This window comes from Triticum dicoccoides, chromosome 6A, assembly GCF_002162155.2.
Source record: "Triticum dicoccoides isolate Atlit2015 ecotype Zavitan chromosome 6A, WEW_v2.0, whole genome shotgun sequence".
NCBI lineage: Eukaryota > Viridiplantae > Streptophyta > Magnoliopsida > Poales > Poaceae > Triticum > Triticum dicoccoides.
This window is the reverse complement of record NC_041390.1, coordinates 18,684,236-18,702,142: the sequence shown is the minus strand read 5'-3', so window position 1 is coordinate 18,702,142 and position 17,907 is coordinate 18,684,236. Positions and strand designations below refer to the sequence as shown.

At 45.5% G+C, this 17,907-nt stretch overlaps 2 protein-coding genes and 1 pseudogene across 5 annotated transcripts in view; 2 read left to right on the top strand and 1 right to left on the bottom strand.

The window, feature by feature from the left end:
- Nucleotides 1-729: 729 nt before the first annotated feature.
- LOC119315506 lies at nt 730-5,588 on the bottom strand (annotated as a pseudogene).
- Nucleotides 5,589-5,764: 176 nt separating this feature from the next.
- On the top strand, nt 5,765-11,552 carry LOC119314819 (U-box domain-containing protein 34-like). Its single transcript, XM_037589505.1, has 9 exons — nt 5,765-5,993; nt 6,612-6,790; nt 7,451-7,629; nt 8,280-8,470; nt 8,597-8,852; nt 8,970-9,192; nt 9,279-9,399; nt 9,954-11,326; nt 11,436-11,552. The coding sequence occupies exons 4-9, from the start codon at nt 8,306-8,308 to the stop codon at nt 11,527-11,529; spliced, it is 2,232 nt and encodes a 743-aa protein (XP_037445402.1). The 5' UTR covers nt 5,765-5,993; nt 6,612-6,790; nt 7,451-7,629; nt 8,280-8,305; the 3' UTR covers nt 11,530-11,552.
- A 3,252-nt stretch (nt 11,553-14,804) lies between these two features.
- The window catches only part of LOC119319495 (cysteine-rich receptor-like protein kinase 37), a 14,724-nt gene continuing 11,621 nt past the window's right edge, over nt 14,805-17,907 (top strand). For all 4 annotated transcript variants that reach the window (XM_037593966.1, XM_037593965.1, XM_037593967.1 and 1 more), the window contains exon 1: nt 14,805-15,127. The gene's annotated coding sequence lies outside the window, so the exon portion shown is untranslated. The remainder of the gene's footprint in view (nt 15,128-17,907) is intronic.

Sequence of the window (17,907 nt, the reverse complement as noted above, 5' to 3'; positions counted from 1 at the left end):
TTAAAGGATTTTTATTTCAATGGAAGAGGTGGCTTTGGAGAAGTTTACATGGGACTTGTTAATGATGTACGAGTCGTAGTAAGGAAGCTGATTAGTGGTACTATGTCGGAGAATGGGGAGCCATTTCCAAAAGAAGTCCGCAACCAATGTGAACTTATTCACAGAAACATAGTTAGGCTCATAGGTTATTGCTTTGAAGTTGACACGCCGGCGCTAGTCTATGAGTATCCCTCCAGAGGTAGCCTCCATGACATTCTTCACAGCAACATGGTGCCTCTCAACTTGGATTTGCGTTTAAGTATAGCTGCAGAATCATCAAGCACATGGGCGGACCTAGGATAAAAACTGACTGGGGGCGCTCGTCTATGTAAAACTCATGAACATGTTTACACAATCGTATAAACGTATAGCACTTTTCATGCATAAAAAAATCTAGCATTTTTCCTATAACAATAAGATACTTCATCCACGTTCAAAACAGAAGATACTTCATCCACTAATAACATCACAAATTTACCATTAAAATAAACAAACCTTACACTTTATATCCTAGTTTTTATATGTAGCAAAAGATAATATTTGTCTGACATAAATGCCAACAAGTGATACATCATCTAGTAGTAACATGATAGGTTCGGCACTAAACTGAAGAAATCTTACAAGAAGGCTTTATATCCCAATAATTTCATAGGTGGCAAAAGGTAATATTTGTCTCCAAGACAAATGGCATTACCTGTGAAGAGAAAACACAGATTAGGACAATGCATTTGAATACTATGGAGATGGTAAATATAAAAAGGGTGGAAGGTATTAGACCATTACGTTTCATTTCTCCCACGACGATCTTTCATCTTATGGAAACGATCAACAATCACTTCATTGGTAATTGTGTCCAGCAGCTCCTTCTCCACGAAGCAAATTAGGCTATGGCTCAAATAATCATCACCAATTTTGTTACGCAAAGCATTCTTCACAATCTTCATCGCTGAAAAACATCTCTCGACAGTGGCAGTGGCAACAGGCAGAGTTAGAGCTAGCTTCAAAAGCCGATATACCAAAGGATATGAGAGATTCTTCCTAGTATCCACCATCAGTTTAGCCAAGTCACTTATTCTGTCCAAGCTAGAAAACCTTGTATCATGGAGTATATTATCTATATAGAGTCCAAGTTCATGCTCAAGAGTCACCATATCTTTGTGATTGAAGTCATCAGGATAAAACTTTGCTAATTTCAGTAACTTCTCCTTGTCAAAATGACAAAATAAATCACTTGGGCTCAAAGCAGACATGCATAGAAGCAACTCGGAATTTACCTCATTAAATCTGTCATTAAACTCTTCTCCTAATAGATCGAGCACAGCAAAGAAACAGTCAACACAATAATAATGTTCATTGCTAATGCCAGTCTTTTGTCGTGGCTTCTTTGGGTTAACATAGGCATCTTCCATGTCAAGCACTGGAATGTCATGCTTCTCACAAAAACAACATACCTTCTTCGTAAGGGAATCCCACCCCTCATTGGTTCTGAGTTTTTCTAACTCTCGTTTTGTTGATTCCACATCTGAAATAGCATTTACAATGTCTTTATTCTTTCTCTGTAAGGTTTTTGACAGCCCATTTGTTAAAGCTAATATCATCATCATCATGTGTAAGAAAAATGCAGAATCAAAGGTCTGGAAATATTTTAGAAGACCTCTAGCTTGCCGCCTCTTTCCGGTATCTGTGCCATCTTTCTCGACATATTCTAGTACTTTGACCACAGATGAGAACATCTTGGACAAACCCAACAGTGTTTTATAATGGGAGTTCCATCGAGTGTCACCTGGTCTTTGAAGAGATAATTCTTGATTCAGTCCAGTCCCCATAGCAATCTCTCCACATCCTATTGCTTTTCTCACTTCTTCTTGGTGATGCTCACGAAGTTGGTCTTTTCTCTTGCAAGACGCGCCCACGACATTCAGCAAAACTGAAACCATATCAAAGAAATCTCCGACCTCGAATATCTTCTTTGCAATAGCCACAACAACCAAGTTGAGTTTATGAGCAAAACAATGTACATAATATGCTGATTTGTTCTCATTCATAATTTTAGCTTGCAAACCATTGAACTCACCAGACATATTACTTGCTCCATCGTAACCTTGGCCTCTAACTTGTTCAAGATTCAGCCCAAGTTGTGAAAATAATAAATCTATGCAAGACTTGAGATAAGAAGCTGTTGTCTCCTCCACATGAACAACACCAACAAACTTCTCTTGGACCAGTCCACACTTATCAAGATATCGGAGAACAGCCGCCATTTGTTCTTTGTCGGAAACATCCCTACACTCATCAACTAATAAGCTGAACACACCATTACCAATTTCTTTCATCACATGGCCTAGTACTTCTTTTGCAAAGCACTCGGTAATATCTCTTTGAATTTTGGGAGACAACATTTGATTATTATTTGGAGCATTCTTGAATGCCTTAGCAACAACATCATTTTGCTTAATAGTGTAGTCCATCAACTCAAGGTAATTTCCTTTATTTTCAGAATCTTTAGATTCATCATGGCCACGGAAAGGTTGTCCCTGATGCAACAAGTATCGACAAACATCAATTGCGGCATTTAACCTGATGAGATGCTCATTCTTCAGTTTGGCTTTGTCTATTCCAGGCTGCAGGGATTGATTGATCTTGCTTTAATAGATCCTCGCAATCCTTGAGTGCTCTGTTGTGAAAGCTGTTACGATCACCGACGTGAGTTACAAATCTCTCTGTCTTGTTCCAACAGTTGAAACCTTCTACTACAAATGCATCATGCCGATGGTGGCTGTCTTTAATGTTGTCCCTAAACAAATAGCAGCATAAGCAATAGGCTTTGTGCTCCTTCTCGCTGTACTCTACCCAATAAGCATAATCATCATACCAATCCGGATTGAATCTCCTCTTCTTTTTCTTCTTCCCAATCTCCCTGTATGGAAATTCTTGCGGGGCTGATTAGGTCCCCAAATCAAATACTTCCTTCTTATCTCGTCACGTTGGTTGGGGTGATAATCTGCCATTCGCTTCCTTTTAGCTGGATCGCGAGGGAGCTTATTCAAATCAACTAGTTCAGGCACAGCAGAATTATGTTTTGCTGCAGGTCTTGATGCATTACTACTGCCACTTGAATTGTTGCTGGTGATAGCCCCCTGGGGCTGGGTGGTGGTGTTGGCATTTGCTGATTTCTTTATCAAATACTTCTCCATTATCTTCCCTTCTCTTCCCTATCAAATAATGGAAGCACAAATTGTAAAAGTTCAGATACAAAACATTCTAGTGGAGCAGACTAGCAGGCCAGCAAAAGTACTAGTAGTAGAATGGCATGCCAGATTGAATTCCATAGAAATTTTCCAAGTACAAGTAGTGTGTCACACTAATCCTATAATTTTTTGGTAGAACCAACTGTACATGGCTACATGTCTGATAGAGACATAGAGTAGTACTACTGTACTAGTACGAACTGCAAGTTTTCATTTGATTTGATATGAGATAAACCATGGAATCAACTGAAGAATAAGGACCAGAGTGTAGTCAGGCAACAGCAAGCAAAATAAAGAACTAAGAAGTATCTCTGTAGTCTGCACCTAGGGGAGTTTAGTAGTTTGGGATAAGGAGATGAGGAGATGGTACAGACCTGATCAGAGATGAGTTGCTGAGGATGTTCCGTTCATCCATTGCTGCTGTACACCCGTCGACGGTGGCGCCGCTGCTGCTGGCAGCGGGCGGCCGGTGGCCGGCGACCGGATGGCACAGGACTGGCACCCGCCAAGCCGCGATCCACCAATGGTCCAACCAAGCGGCGGCCGAGGGCTTGCCTCTTCGTTTTTCTCGCTATTAATTGTGAGCTCCTAGAGTGAAGCGGCAGGCGGCAGCAGGGTACACGCACGCCTTCTGCCTTGAATTTTTTCCTTGATTAGCTTTTTGTATTGGGCTTTACAGAAAGGCCGAACTGGAAGGGAGTGGGGGCACCTGCTATAGCCCGACTGGAGGCCTGCTCGCTAGCATCGGGACGTAGTACGAAGAGGACGATGAATCGAGTGGGGTCCTGGGCCCCCACTCGCCACAACATGCGTCCGCCTTACATGCATTCATTTGGCATGTGTAAAATCTTATTTGGTAGTTTTAAACCATCTTATATACTCTTGGATGACAACTTTATGGCTAAGGTCTCATACTTTGGCATGTCAAGCATGGCTGCGGGACACAACGGAACAATCGGTGGTGAAATGGTTTATATGGATCCAGCGTATGTACAAACAGGCCTGCTAACCGGAAAAAGTGATGTCTACAGCTTTGGAGTTACCATCTTGGAGCTTGTTACTAGGAGGAAGGCCACACATTCTGACAATAACAGCTTGGTGAGGAATTTCCTTGAGAATCACAAGATGGGGAGGAAATCAACTGAGTTGTTTGATGAGGAAATTGTAGTGTCAAAAAATCCGGAGTTTATTGAGATTCTTGCAAAAATTGCTGTGGAGTGTATTAACCTCTATCTGGACGAAAGACCGACAATGGAAGATGTTGCAGACCGTCTTTCCGCACTGAATGATTGCCGTAGACAAGGTGTGAGCTTGCATTCTTTATAGCTACTATATCGGGATGTTGGTTCAGTTTTCTGGTGTTTAACCCTGTCTTAGTTACCTTCTCTGATGTGTGGATCCATCTATTCTTGCCCTTCCTTATTATACCTTAGTAAGGTTAATTATTGTTTTTGCACTGTGTACTGTTGACTGTTGAGCCTATTCATAGGGGGTTAATGCTGGTGCAGTTCACATAACGTTGCCACCATTTGTATGGATTTGTGTGGTGATACAAACGCTTTGTCAATATACCAAACAGCAAACGTAGCTCAAAGCTACTCCAGTTCATAGTTTGTGTGAACTATTATTCTCTAGTTCATAGTTTCTTCCCCCTCTGCTGTAAAATGCTTTGCAGCTAGTGCTTCTCTGAACCATTCTTCAGTTCATGGTTCAGCATAAGCAGCTAGCACTTCTCTAAACTTTGTGGCGACGGCCGCATCAGTCCGTCACAGAAGCATCCATGCATACATTCTCTAACAGTGACCGTCACAGGCAAATGAGCCGCGTCGTCTCATCATCAGTTTCATTGTTCGAGTGGCATGTTGTTTGCACCGTCAGTCTCTGTTCCTTTTTATTGTTTTCTGCGAGCAAAGCAAACCTCTGCTATGCAGGCTGCAGCACACACACACGCATACAGTCTGAACCAAAGCAAATCATGTGTGTGATCCATGCTGCTGATGGAGTCTGCGTTTCAGGTAACCCATTGCCAGATATTCAGATTCATTGCCTCCAGATTTACGCTCTTTTGTACCGGTGATCCGTTCGAGCCGGCATCTGTGGCACGGTGTGTCCCGGCCACCGCATCGACCCACCTTCCCATCCCGCTGCCGGAGAGCATGGCGGGCGGTGGCGAGTCAATGGCGCCAGAGACGATGCGCGAGCACCTCCCGTCGTCATCGTGTCCTCCTCCGTGATGTCTGCCCACAGACGGCCGCGCGGGGTCAACGCAGGCGGGGCGGAGACCGGGGAAGCGAGGGCCATGGCAACGGCGGTCGGCGGCTAGTCAGTCGTACCAGCTGCTGGTTGACTGCGTCGGAAGTGGTTGAGCCAGCGTGGGGTATAGTGGCCAGTGTGTGTGGTAGGGCGCAGTTTGTTTATTCTCATCATCAATCAAAAAGAAACTTTAAGAACTTCCCTTGCTTCTTCCTCCTCCTCCGTCTCCTCTCCAAAGTCTTCTTTCCGATCCCCAAATCCTGCTGATTACCTAGCATCTGGCCAAATCATAGGTTAGGTCATAACACATCATCAAAGTGTTGACGCTGCAGGCTAGGCAGGCTGAGATCGTCGTCGATCTTCCTCGAAGCTCGCGAGCGCAAGATCTCATCGGTCTCTGCTCACCGGCCGCCTGCTTCTACAGGATTAGTTGACTACTTCGCTTCCGCCGCGGTATGTATGTACACACACATCTCTCTCTCTCTTAATTTCTTCAGATGGTTTGTGCGTACATGTGGCTAGCAATAAAATCTTCCTTTTCAAAACTTAATTAAACAAAGAATATGTTTCTGTTGCTGAATGATTTAATTTAAAATTGCTAATTGGTTATCCCTAAACAAGGTTGCTTCATGATAATAAGAAAAGGATATAGTTTATTAGAGAAGAATATTGCTACTTTCTACGACACATCTATAATCTTGTACAGGTTCTTGTGATTAAGTCATCAACTTCTCATATGTACTACTCCCTACAATTTTGTACTAAATCAACGACACTTATTTTGGGATATTTTGGGATGGAGGGAGTATTACCTAAACTTAAATGTGTTGTTCTCAAAGTGGTGAACTTATACTAATAGGATTCTGCCATGACAATCATTGTCCTTTATGATTATTATTATTATATACTCGAGTAGGGGTTGGGTTGCAATGGCATATGTATAATAATCGGATTGGTGGACTCGAGTAACATGTGTGATTGTTATTCATTCTGGATTTCATCGTTATTTGCATAATCAGATATATCCATGGTGGACTCAAAACATTGGCATATGTTCCTCTTGCTTTGAAGGTACTGGAGTGTGGTATTCATTGCGAATGGATGGCAAAATTAGTATCAGATACAAGGTTGACCTGGAGCGCATGCTGCTTAATGGAAGTGCACAGCCAACACACATGCAGTTATCGCTTTTAGAAGATATCACAGACTGTTTCTCCGATGATCAGCAAATTGGTAGCGGTGGGTTTGCGGTATGTATGTACACACATCTCTCTCTCTCTCTCTCTCTCTCTCTCTCTCTCTCTCTCTCTCTCTCTCTCTCTCTTAATTTCTTCAGATGGTTTGTGCGTACATGTGGCTAGCAATAAAATCTTCCTTTTCAAAACTTAATTAAACAAAGAATATGTTTCTGTTGCTGAATGATTTAATTTAAAATTGCTAATTGGTTATCCCTAAACAAGGTTGCTTCATGATAATAAGAAAAGGATATAGTTTATTAGAGAAGAATATTGCTACTTTCTACGACACATCTATAATCTTGTACAGGTTCTTGTGATTAAGTCATCAACTTCTCATATGTACTACTCCCTACAATTTTGTACTAAATCAACGACACTTATTTTGGGATATTTTGGGATGGAGGGAGTATTACCTAAACTTAAATGTGTTGTTCTCAAAGTGGTGAACTTATACTAATAGGATTCTGCCATGACAATCATTGTCCTTTATGATTATTATTATTATATACTCGAGTAGGGGTTGGGTTGCAATGGCATATGTATAATAATCGGATTGGTGGACTCGAGTAACATGTGTGATTGTTATTCATTCTGGATTTCATCGTTATTTGCATAATCAGATATATCCATGGTGGACTCAAAACATTGGCATATGTTCCTCTTGCTTTGAAGGTATTGGAGTGTGGTATTCATTGCGAATGGATGGCAAAATTAGTATCAGATACAAGGTTGACCTGGAGCGCATGCTGCTTAATGGAAGTGCACAGCCAACACACATGCAGTTATCGCTTTTAGAAGATATCACAGACTGTTTCTCCGATGATCAGCAAATTGGTAGCGGTGGGTTTGCGGTATGTATGTACACACATCTCTCTCTCTCTCTCTCTCTCTCTCTCTCTCTCTCTCTCTCTCTCTTAATTTCTTCAGATGGTTTGTGCGTACATGTGGCTAGCAATAAAATCTTCCTTTTCAAAACTTAATTAAACAAAGAATATGTTTCTGTTGCTGAATGATTTAATTTAAAATTGCTAATTGGTTATCCCTAAACAAGGTTGCTTCATGATAATAAGAAAAGGATATAGTTTATTAGAGAAGAATATTGCTACTTTCTACGACACATCTATAATCTTGTACAGGTTCTTGTGATTAAGTCATCAACTTCTCATATGTACTACTCCCTACAATTTTGTACTAAATCAACGACACTTATTTTGGGATATTTTGGGATGGAGGGAGTATTACCTAAACTTAAATGTGTTGTTCTCAAAGTGGTGAACTTATACTAATAGGATTCTGCCATGACAATCATTGTCCTTTATGATTATTATTATTATATACTCGAGTAGGGGTTGGGTTGCAATGGCATATGTATAATAATCGGATTGGTGGACTCGAGTAACATGTGTGATTGTTATTCATTCTGGATTTCATCGTTATTTGCATAATCAGATATATCCATGGTGGACTCAAAACATTGGCATATGTTCCTCTTGCTTTGAAGGTACTGGAGTGTGGTATTCATTGCGAATGGATGGCAAAATTAGTATCAGATACAAGGTTGACCTGGAGCGCATGCTGCTTAATGGAAGTGCACAGCCAACACACATGCAGTTATCGCTTTTAGAAGATATCACAGACTGTTTCTCCGATGATCAGCAAATTGGTAGCGGTGGGTTTGCGGTGGTTTATAAGGTATATGTTATCACTAGTAAGCTTTCTCATTCTTAACTGTAGTTGATCTAAAGGATAAACAACAAATGAAAATCACAACCACACCACCGCACGCACATAAATAAAAAATACACACTGTGACTACAGGGAATAGTGGGAAAACGAATGGTTGCTGTGAAGAAGTTGTCCCAAACACTTGATATGCATGAGAATAAATTTCACAAAGAGGTTGAGTGCCTGATGAAGGCCAAGCACAAGAATATAGTGCGGTTCCTAGGATATTGTTCTGACACGCAAGGGAGGATTGCGGATTATGAGGGTAAGTTTGTGATGGCAGATCTGCGGAACTGGTTACTATGTTTCGAGTATGTACCAAATGGAAGTCTCGATAAGTATATTACAGGTATGATGTAGAATTTATTCTCATATTTTTATTATTCAGATAGCTCATTATACAATCCTAGCTTCCCATATTTTGTGGTGATCCAGTATCCCATATGTTTGTTGATTTTGTTCTTAGATGCATCTGGTGATCTTGAATGGGGTGAGCGCTACCAGATAATCAAGGGAATATGTGAAGGCTTACTTCATCTTCACGAGAGGCATATCCTCCACTTAGATCTAAAGCCGGGTAATATATTGATTGATGATCGGATGACACCCAAAATTGCTGATTTTGGTCTATCAAGGTGCTTGGATAAAGACCAAACACGAGCTTTTACTTCACACCTATGTGGATCACAGTAAGCCATCCTCTTAAGAGCTCTTCCTTTTGTTTGAGATGAATTTATACTCGTGTCTATTCATTGATCAGACATTCTTGTTGTAGGGGATATCTGGCTCCTGAATTCTACAGAGGTCAAGTCGCATTTGCCTCAGACATATACAGTCTTGGCGTTATAATCATGGAGATTTTAACAGGAGAGAAGGGGTATCAAGAAGATGAGAATGTAAGAGTTTAAGTGTTTGCTCCATGTTAAGTATATATTTTCACATAAATTATGTTACTATTTAGTTTACCTTAGAGAAATTACAAAACTAATCTATCCATAAACAAGAAACTGTTCTGAATGCCTTCTTACTGTTCATCCTTGTTAGTTCTCCAAAAAAATTGAACTTATGAGGGAATGTGAAAAATGCGCTGATGTGTCAACCTTTTTCTGTTGTGTAACCCCCAAAAACCTAAATGTGGACTGAAAATGGCTGGCATTCTTGAACTTCTTGAACTCAATACCTCATTGCATGAATATTGTTTTGTGTTTCATATGCCAAGATACAAGCCCACCCATTAGACCAAACCTACGAGGATAGGTGACAAGCGTGCATTTATGCTTGAACAAATAAAAATGCAACTGGCACCTATGTCAATCTATATGTCCATATGAATATATGCATTTTCCTCCTAAAGATTTCCAGGGTATTTTCGCTATATTTATATTAGCTACAAATCACCTACCATCAGAGTTTATTTTCTAGACTGTAACTTACAGTTGCAACTTTGTAGATAGTTGAAAATTGGATGAATCGATTGGAGGCATCAGATAATTTGGAGACACGGTTGGATCAAGTAAGAGTATGCACTAAGATAGGGATAGAGTGTATGGACTTGGACCCGAAGAAGAGACCAACTGCCCGCCGTATAAACGATAGGCTTGATAAAACGACAAGTGTCACCGAAGCTGGTATCAGTAGTTCATCAGTCGAACAACAAGTTAGTTTCCTAAAGGAACAATATTGCCAAGACAGAATTACAAAGCTTTCATCTGAGTACCCTGGAAAGGACATCAAGCATGGGACGCCTACAGAAGATCAGTGGCTGCAAGGTCGAGAAGGAGCTTCAGATGATCAATGGTCATTATGTGGAGCGCGAGATACAAAGCAAAATGTCATTCCACAAGGTGCAAGTATTTCTAGCTCTAACCGTGGTGTGCTCTACAAGTTGAACAATTTAGACATTTACGACACAAAAGCTCGCAAGAATTACGTGAGGTTGGGCGGTCCTATATTGGAAAATATAAAATGTGTGAAACTTTTCAAAAAGGGGGAGCTCAAGCCAATTTTGAAGGATAATAATTTTATTAGAAAAGATGGCTTTGGAGAAGTTTACAAGGGTCTTGTTGATAACGTACCAGTCACGGTAATCAAGCTGATTAGTGACAATGTGATAAAGAATGGAGGTTTTGCAAATGAAGTCATCATGCAATGTCGAGTCATTCACAAAAACATTGTTAGGCTCATAGGTTGCTGCCTTGAATTTGATGCCCCGGTCCTAGTCTATGAGTTTTTCTCCACAGTTAGCCTTCATGACATTCTTCACATCAACATCAAGCTGCCTCTCAACTTGAGTGTGCGATCAAGTATTGCTGCAGCATTAGCAGATGCTCTAGCATATATGCATTCAGTGCCCGGCACCCAAATTTTACACGGTGATCTTAAACCAGCAAATATACTATTCGATGACAAACTCTTCAATGGCAACTTCGTGCCTAAGGTCTCCGGCTTTGGCATGTCAAGGATAATTGCGAGAGATATCATTGGTGACATGACTTATATGGATTCAATATACCTACAAAAAGGCTATCTGACGGAACAAAGGGATGTATATAGTTTTGGAGTTATCGTCTTGGAACTTCTTACTCGGAGGAAGGCTATACATGCTGACCATAACAGCTTAGTGAGGATTTTCCTTGAGAATCACAAGAAGGGTAGGAAATCAACAGGGCTATTTGATAAGGAAATTGCACTGAAAGGAGATTTGGGACTTCTTGACATGCTGGTAGAAATTGCCGTCAAATGTCTTGACGATGATGTGGTTATAAGACCGTCAATGGTAGATGTTGCAAAGCGCCTTTCTATACTGGATCGATCCCTTAAATCGTGAGTTGACAAGTCAATGCATTTACTAGTTGAGTTTTGAACGTCAAATAAGCTGATAGGGAGATATATGTGTGGCGACGTTTAATTTATATATTTTGCTGTTGTGCAGGGGGGATGCTAGGACAAATAGTCGTCAGTATGACTCGGATGCTAGGACAAATAGTCGCCAGTATGACATGAGACGATCCCATAGTGATGAATGATCCCGTAGGACAAATAGTCCTAGTAGTCGTCACTAGGTGGTCCACGGACATGGTTGTAATTTTTGTTACCTCAGTTGTTCTTTGTACTGCCATGATTGAAGATGAATAGATTGAAAGTTTCTCGCAAAAGAATAAAACATGATGCGTAATTCAGACTGTATCTCGTACTCAATAGTCAATATATATTATTACAAATATATACATAAAGAAATACAAACCCTGTTTAGAAAAGTAGTAGACCTCTTCTATTGTTGGCCTCTCTGTATTCACACGCTGACAGTTTGGTATAATCCTTTTTCTGATTATAAATCTTTCATTTGCTGGCACGTGAACAAGATCCTCTTAACTAAACTGTCAGGCTCTGGTTGTGGCTGGAGGTGGCCGTGGAGCGCTGCATCGCAGCTCCCAGAGCCACCGGCGACGCTCCATCGCAGCACCACGAGCCACCGAAGGCCTGCTCCATGGCAAGACCGAGCGCGACACCACCGGCAAAGCTTCATTGCAGCTCCGGGGAAGCTTCATTGCAGCCCTGCTGGAGTCCGTTCCATCCTCATCGCCGCTTCAATGACCGCGGCGGCGCTCCAGTGCAGCCTCGGGCAGTGCTCCAATGCAGTCCCGACCGGCGCGACAGAAAGCTCCAACGCAGCATCTCATGTGTGCGGCGTTGCAGCACCGGTGGTGAGCGCGCCCGCCTCCTCCCTTCGTGCTGCCTTGCAACACCGGCGGCGAGTAGCCAGCCTCCTCCTGCATGCTGCGTTGCAGCACCGGTGGCGAGCGACGCCCGCCTCCGATTTTCGTGCTTCATTGCAACACCGGTGCGGAACGGTACACTGGTGGCCGGCGTCGCCCTTCCTGCTCGCAACGATGGCGTTGTTCAACACCGACAGCAGTTAGGCAGCGCGCGGGGAACTACAGGTCGACGCGGGTGCTGCAGGTCGCCGACTCCAGGAGTGCGGCAAGTCGCGGCCGAGGGCTGCAAGCTGCCCCGCAGTTTGCTCCGACGAGGGCTAACGGCAGAGAGGTCGGGCGGCTGGCTCCGACGAGGTAATGGGGAAGTGGTGGACGACATGTGCGACAAGACAGAGGTAGGAGCGAGGGGATAGAGAAAAGGGGATCTCGGTCAGTTGGGAAAAGGAAACAAGCGCGTTGACGCAAGAGATAAGGGAAGGGACTGCACGGGAGCGTGGCGTGGCCCATGAGGACGCGTGGCGTCCAGGCGACACGGCTAAATTCTGAAGAAATCAGCCGGATGTTTTAGAACGTTTTCCAAAGTTTATGTACGAGACTTGTAACTTCCTGATACATCGCTTCGGCCTGGCCTTTCCCGACCCACCCTCCCGCGTCGCTCCCGTGAGCGACGGGAAGGGAACCCTAGCCGCCGGGGCAGCATCACCCCCCCGCCCCCGCCGGCTGGCGTTGACGGGCAAAGCCCGGTTGGCGTGGCGGCGGCAGGTCTCTGCTCCTCTCTACCTGTGGTGCGGTTGGCGTGGGACAACGACATCGGGCGGTGGCGCTGGGCTGTCATGGGGCTTAGCAGGACGGTGGCGTGGCCGACGGCCAGGGGCGCGCCTGTGGTGCGGGGTGGGGTCCTCTTCCAGATGGATACGTGCGGGCCGCCTACAGCTAGATCCGGCCAGGTCTGATGCTGTGGGGCTGGCGTGCGACGTGGGGCGGGTGCAGCGGCGGCCTGGCTTGGCGGCTGTGGTGCTGGTGCGGGGCCATCTAGGCTCGGCTGGGTCGTGGTGGCGCCCTCTGCGGGCCGGAGGTTCCCGGCGGATCTGAGCTTCCGTCGGGCTGTGGTGGTGCGGTGTCTTCTCGCGGATGTGGCGGTGAGGTAGAGGTCCGGTGGTGGTGGCCTTGGTTTGGACGGTGCTGACGAAGCTCTGTGTGGGAGCTGATGGGGGCGGGTGCGCCGGACGGCTGCTCGCTGCTGGAGTTGCCGGCTGCCATGAGCGGACGTCGTCCGCCTTTTCCGGGTGCGGTTGCTATCTATGGGCTGGTGCGGTAGACTCGCCACCGGGAAGGAGATTGACGTGGTCCTCTAGCCCGGGGTTGGTTGCTCCTCATGTGAGTTCCGAAGCGGTGTCTCCTTGGAGTCAGGTTGCTCGGCTCTGGGTTGCCTCCGTCTAGCCAAGGTGGGAGTTTGCGGCTTGGTTGGGGAGGCGTCTTCACGTTCTGGTGTCGATGAAAGCCCGTGGCACGGTGGTGGTGGCGGTGGTCGTGTTAGCGTTGCATCGATGCGCGTATCGCCGCGGTGACGAAGTATATGGCGTCGTGTGAGCTCGCATGGCCATGGGTTCGAGGTTGGCTCGCTGACAGCCATCTACCAGGCATTGGCTGGGGACGCAGGTGTGAGTGCCTTCTACAATGGAGGCGCCTACCCAGACTCAGGGACTGATGCCGGGTTGTTTGATGCAGTACCGGACCTAATTTATTCAGTTTGTACAGTTTTGTCCCCTCCTGTAAAGTGCACATGTGAGCGACATGTATGTTGTGTTTTTGATGAAGGGCGTTTTAACATGTATGTTGTGTTGAGTAAGCTTTACATGTGAGCGTGTGATGATCGAAGTGCTGCCATGAACAAATACTATTTGAAATCTCACCTGTAAAGTGCACAAAGCACGCCCTCTCAAGCCTCCAGTAAGAAAAGCTCAGTAGCATTGTTGGTTATGCTTCTCTTGTGTTTATTGCCTGGTGTGGATTTGTGGCTTCCATTTTATTCGCACCAACAACCTTTGATGTTAATGGTTAATGTTATGATGTTAGATAATAATTCTTGCAGTGTGTACTGTTGACTCTGTTCATAGGGTTTGGTTAATGCTGGTGGAGTTCACATCATGTTGCCACCAAACCAACTGTGGCGTGCGTGGTGATATGAGTAGTGACTAGTGAGTCAGTCTCCATTCCTTTATGGAACCTGCAGTGCAATTCATGCTATGGACGATGATAGTGGTGTTCGCACTGAAACGACCGAGTTTCAGTCAAGTTCTTCGGCTGTCCATCCTTTCAGCTAATCAACCCAACATGTAGTAGAGTAGTTTGCATCTCTCGTTGCTTGCCATGTGTGTGCTGTGTACCACCTACCACGCGGTTATAGATAGAGATACATAATGGAATCTTGCTATACAGTACGACGATTAAAAGCAGCCGCACATGCATGGGTAGGATTGAGCTGACGAGGACCGCCGAATTGAAAATCGGAAAGTGCATACCGTATGTGGAGAAGTTTCGGATATAATACTAATTAAGCGCCCCCTTCCCCCGTAATCATGCCATCTGCCCAAGCTTTTAGTCTATTCCAACTCCACGTCTCCGCCGAGTGATGCTTATCCCTCTACAACAACACCAACCGCGGAAGTTCACAAAGCTTGAGAAACATCCATAAGAAACCACGACGATCGAGCTGCTGCCTACACGGAGGCGACGCGCCGGAGGAGTACCTGCTAGCTACGGCAGCGCGGAGGCGACGCGCCGGAGGTGGAGCTGCTGCTTCTTCTTGTCGGCCGGACAACACATCTTCCCCGCCGATCACCGCGTCTTCTACCGCCGTTGGCTTTCGCCAGCCGTACGTCAAGCCGCTGCGTCGGGTACCAAATCGGTGAGTGGCTATTTCGCTCTTCCTCGAGATCCATGGATGCATCGGCCGATTCTTGTCGATTCTTTAGCGATTTCGGGATCAACCGAGCGCCGGTATAATCCATGTACAACTGGAAATTACCAGGAAAGGGCCCTCTGTCGATTTTCGTTAAGATAGAGAAAGAAATAAAATAGTTCATAAAAACATAAAAACAGACTACATGGCAGCAGCCATGGCCAACCTCCTCCGGTCAAAATCCTCCTTAGGGCATCTCCAAGGTGGTCACTCAAACCTCTTGCAAGCGTCCCGAACGTGCTGTTCAGATGCAATTTGTTATCCAACGCATATCCGTATCAGTCGTCCGACACGTCCGGACATCCATCTTTTCGCAAATCTGAACCAAACAAAAGGGGGCTCTGCGGGCAGGATGTCTGCCTGAGGATACCCTTTCCTCCCTGATGGCGGAAGGCCACCCTGCTATTTGGCTGGTGCATGTTGCTTTGGCGGAAAGTAATCGGATAACATGTTGTTTGGCGGAAAGTGATAGCATTACCTACATGTTGTTTGGCGCAAAGTTAAGCATGCATGCATGTAGTTGGCGGAAGTTAAGCTTGCATGCATGTTATTTGCTTTTTTTAAGTGCTTTTATCCATTTAAAGAGTGATTGCTACTCATATATTTGGTGGATGGTTATTACTGTTTGACGGAAGGCGGACGAATATTTGATTATAGGATTAGATGAATGGCTCTCGGCTGCACGTCAAGCCAGACCGATTTTCGGATAAATACCGTATCTGTTTAGATGTCAGCGTTGGAGATGCCTTTAACCAGAATTGGCACCAGCAGAAGAAACGGTGGCCGAGTTTTGTCTGGTGGTGGGAAAGCTGGGCGTCCTGCGGCCTCTCGATCCAGCAGGAGTTGCGGGTGGCGCTCGGGGCAGTCTAGGCTGCGGATGGCGGTGTTCCTCCTCAGTGACTAGCTGCGGGAACAAGATGCATCGGAGGCTTTCCCTGCGATGTTGCCCCTCCCACCGGCAGCGGAGCTTGTGGAGGAAGGATAAGATGAAGATAGGAGGAGGCCAAATGGTCAACTGGGTTAGAGTCCTATGGAATATAGAGTAACAGATTATGAGAATTCGCAAATTATCTCTAAACTATTCAATCAAACAAAAATAACAGATTCCTCATGTATCTCCATGCACTCTAGCAATGTATAGGAGTTGGACCAGGCATAGTTATTTCTGATCTAGATAAGAGCTAACCACACTCATAGAGTAAAGTATACAGTAAGTCAAGGTACCAACAACTCCAATCATACCTCTAACTATTTTAAACCCTGTTGCTAGAGAAAGGAGGACATGGCCGGCTGAATTTTATTTATTTTTATCTAAAACGAAATGACGTAAGGAAACTAATCACACCATTAGTTTAGTGGACGCAACGACCATCGTCATCTATATACGATTAACTAGAGCCCAACTTGCTTTACATCCGACACTAATCTGGCCGGACATTTAAGCACGACCAAAAGCGTTGACGCGGCGAGCTAGGCAGCCCGGGGTCTTCCTCAAAGCTCACGAGCACCGTGGTGATCCGATGGTTCTTTGCTCACCGGGCCAGCGGATTCTACAGAACTTGTTACTTCACAATACTCCGTTGTCATGGTATGTATTTGTCGAAAAGGCTTTCGCCCTGTTATATATACAAAGCAAGAGTTATTTACGCAAAACCACCATACTTGGGGCTAGGGTAACTACTTGGTATCATATTTGTGTCAGGGCACAAAAAACCACCAACTTTATGCCTAATCGGTAACGCGGAGCACTGATTGTCTGATTTGCTCGTGAAAACAGGAAAACTGACAGTTTGGCCCCACCTGTCGGGCTGATGTGGCGAAGACCAAAAACTTTGACCAGCTGACGTGGCCAAAAAAACGTGGGTCCTACCTGTCAATGACTGTAACGCCATCTTCTTCACATCTCTTTCTAAGGGGCATTCCGTCGAGCAGGTTCTGGGCGGCCGAAGTATGTTTGCTGCGTGGTGCCTCCGGTGATCACCGTGAAGGCCACTATAGAGAGGAGACGCTCGGAGCTGCCTGTGTGTGTTTTGCCTCCACGGGAGCCGCGGGAGCCGTCGCTTCGACAGCCGAACCGGCCGCCATGCCCAGCGCGAGGAGCCATGGGAGCCGTCGCGTCGCACAGCCCGGCAAGCCGCCATGTCCAGCGCAACGAGCTACGCCACCAACGACAACTGCAGGCTGGCAGAGGTCTGGCAGCAAGGAGCAGACATGCTCACAAACACCAAACACGCACACACACACATCGAGCTAGAGCACGCGCACACACAATCACACAGAGAACTCACGTTGGCCGTCCAAATTGACGCTCGCTGACCATCGTAATCATGGTTAGACATCCAAATCAAGGACCAGTGCACTCCCATGGCTAAAGGCCTTGTCCGCCCCGCCCAATTTCACCCGCTTGTCAGCGCGGCCGGAAACCTGCGGAAGATGCGCCGCCGCTCGGCTCGCGAAGATCAGCGGGCCCGGATTCCTACGCGTCTGCTGCTCCCATGGCTCGAGAGGCAGCAACCACTTGCCCGTGGCTCTCATGACCGGCTCTCTGGTGCGCCGCCGCTCGCCGCCACGCGGCCTTGCTAGTGCGGACAACGCCGGGATGTCAAGCGGTCGTGGAGCCGGCGAGATGGCATACACTAGTGAAGCCGTGTTGCAGAGGAAGGATGGGGGATGTGGGTCGACTTGGGAGGTAGCAGCGGTCGAGACCGCCGGAATTCCTACCGTCG

Bases quoted from the DNA above. Each gene is read 5' to 3' on its own strand.
- LOC119314819 (XM_037589505.1), top strand. From the start codon at position 8,306: ATGGATGGCAAAATTAGTATCAGATACAAGGTTGACCTGGAGCGCATG. The intron at 8,471-8,596 runs GTATATGTTATC...CTGTGACTACAG, and splicing joins GGTTTGCGGTGGTTTATAAG to GGAATAGTGGGAAAACGAAT. The intron at 11,327-11,435 runs GTGAGTTGACAA...GCTGTTGTGCAG, and splicing joins CTGGATCGATCCCTTAAATC to GGGGGATGCTAGGACAAATA.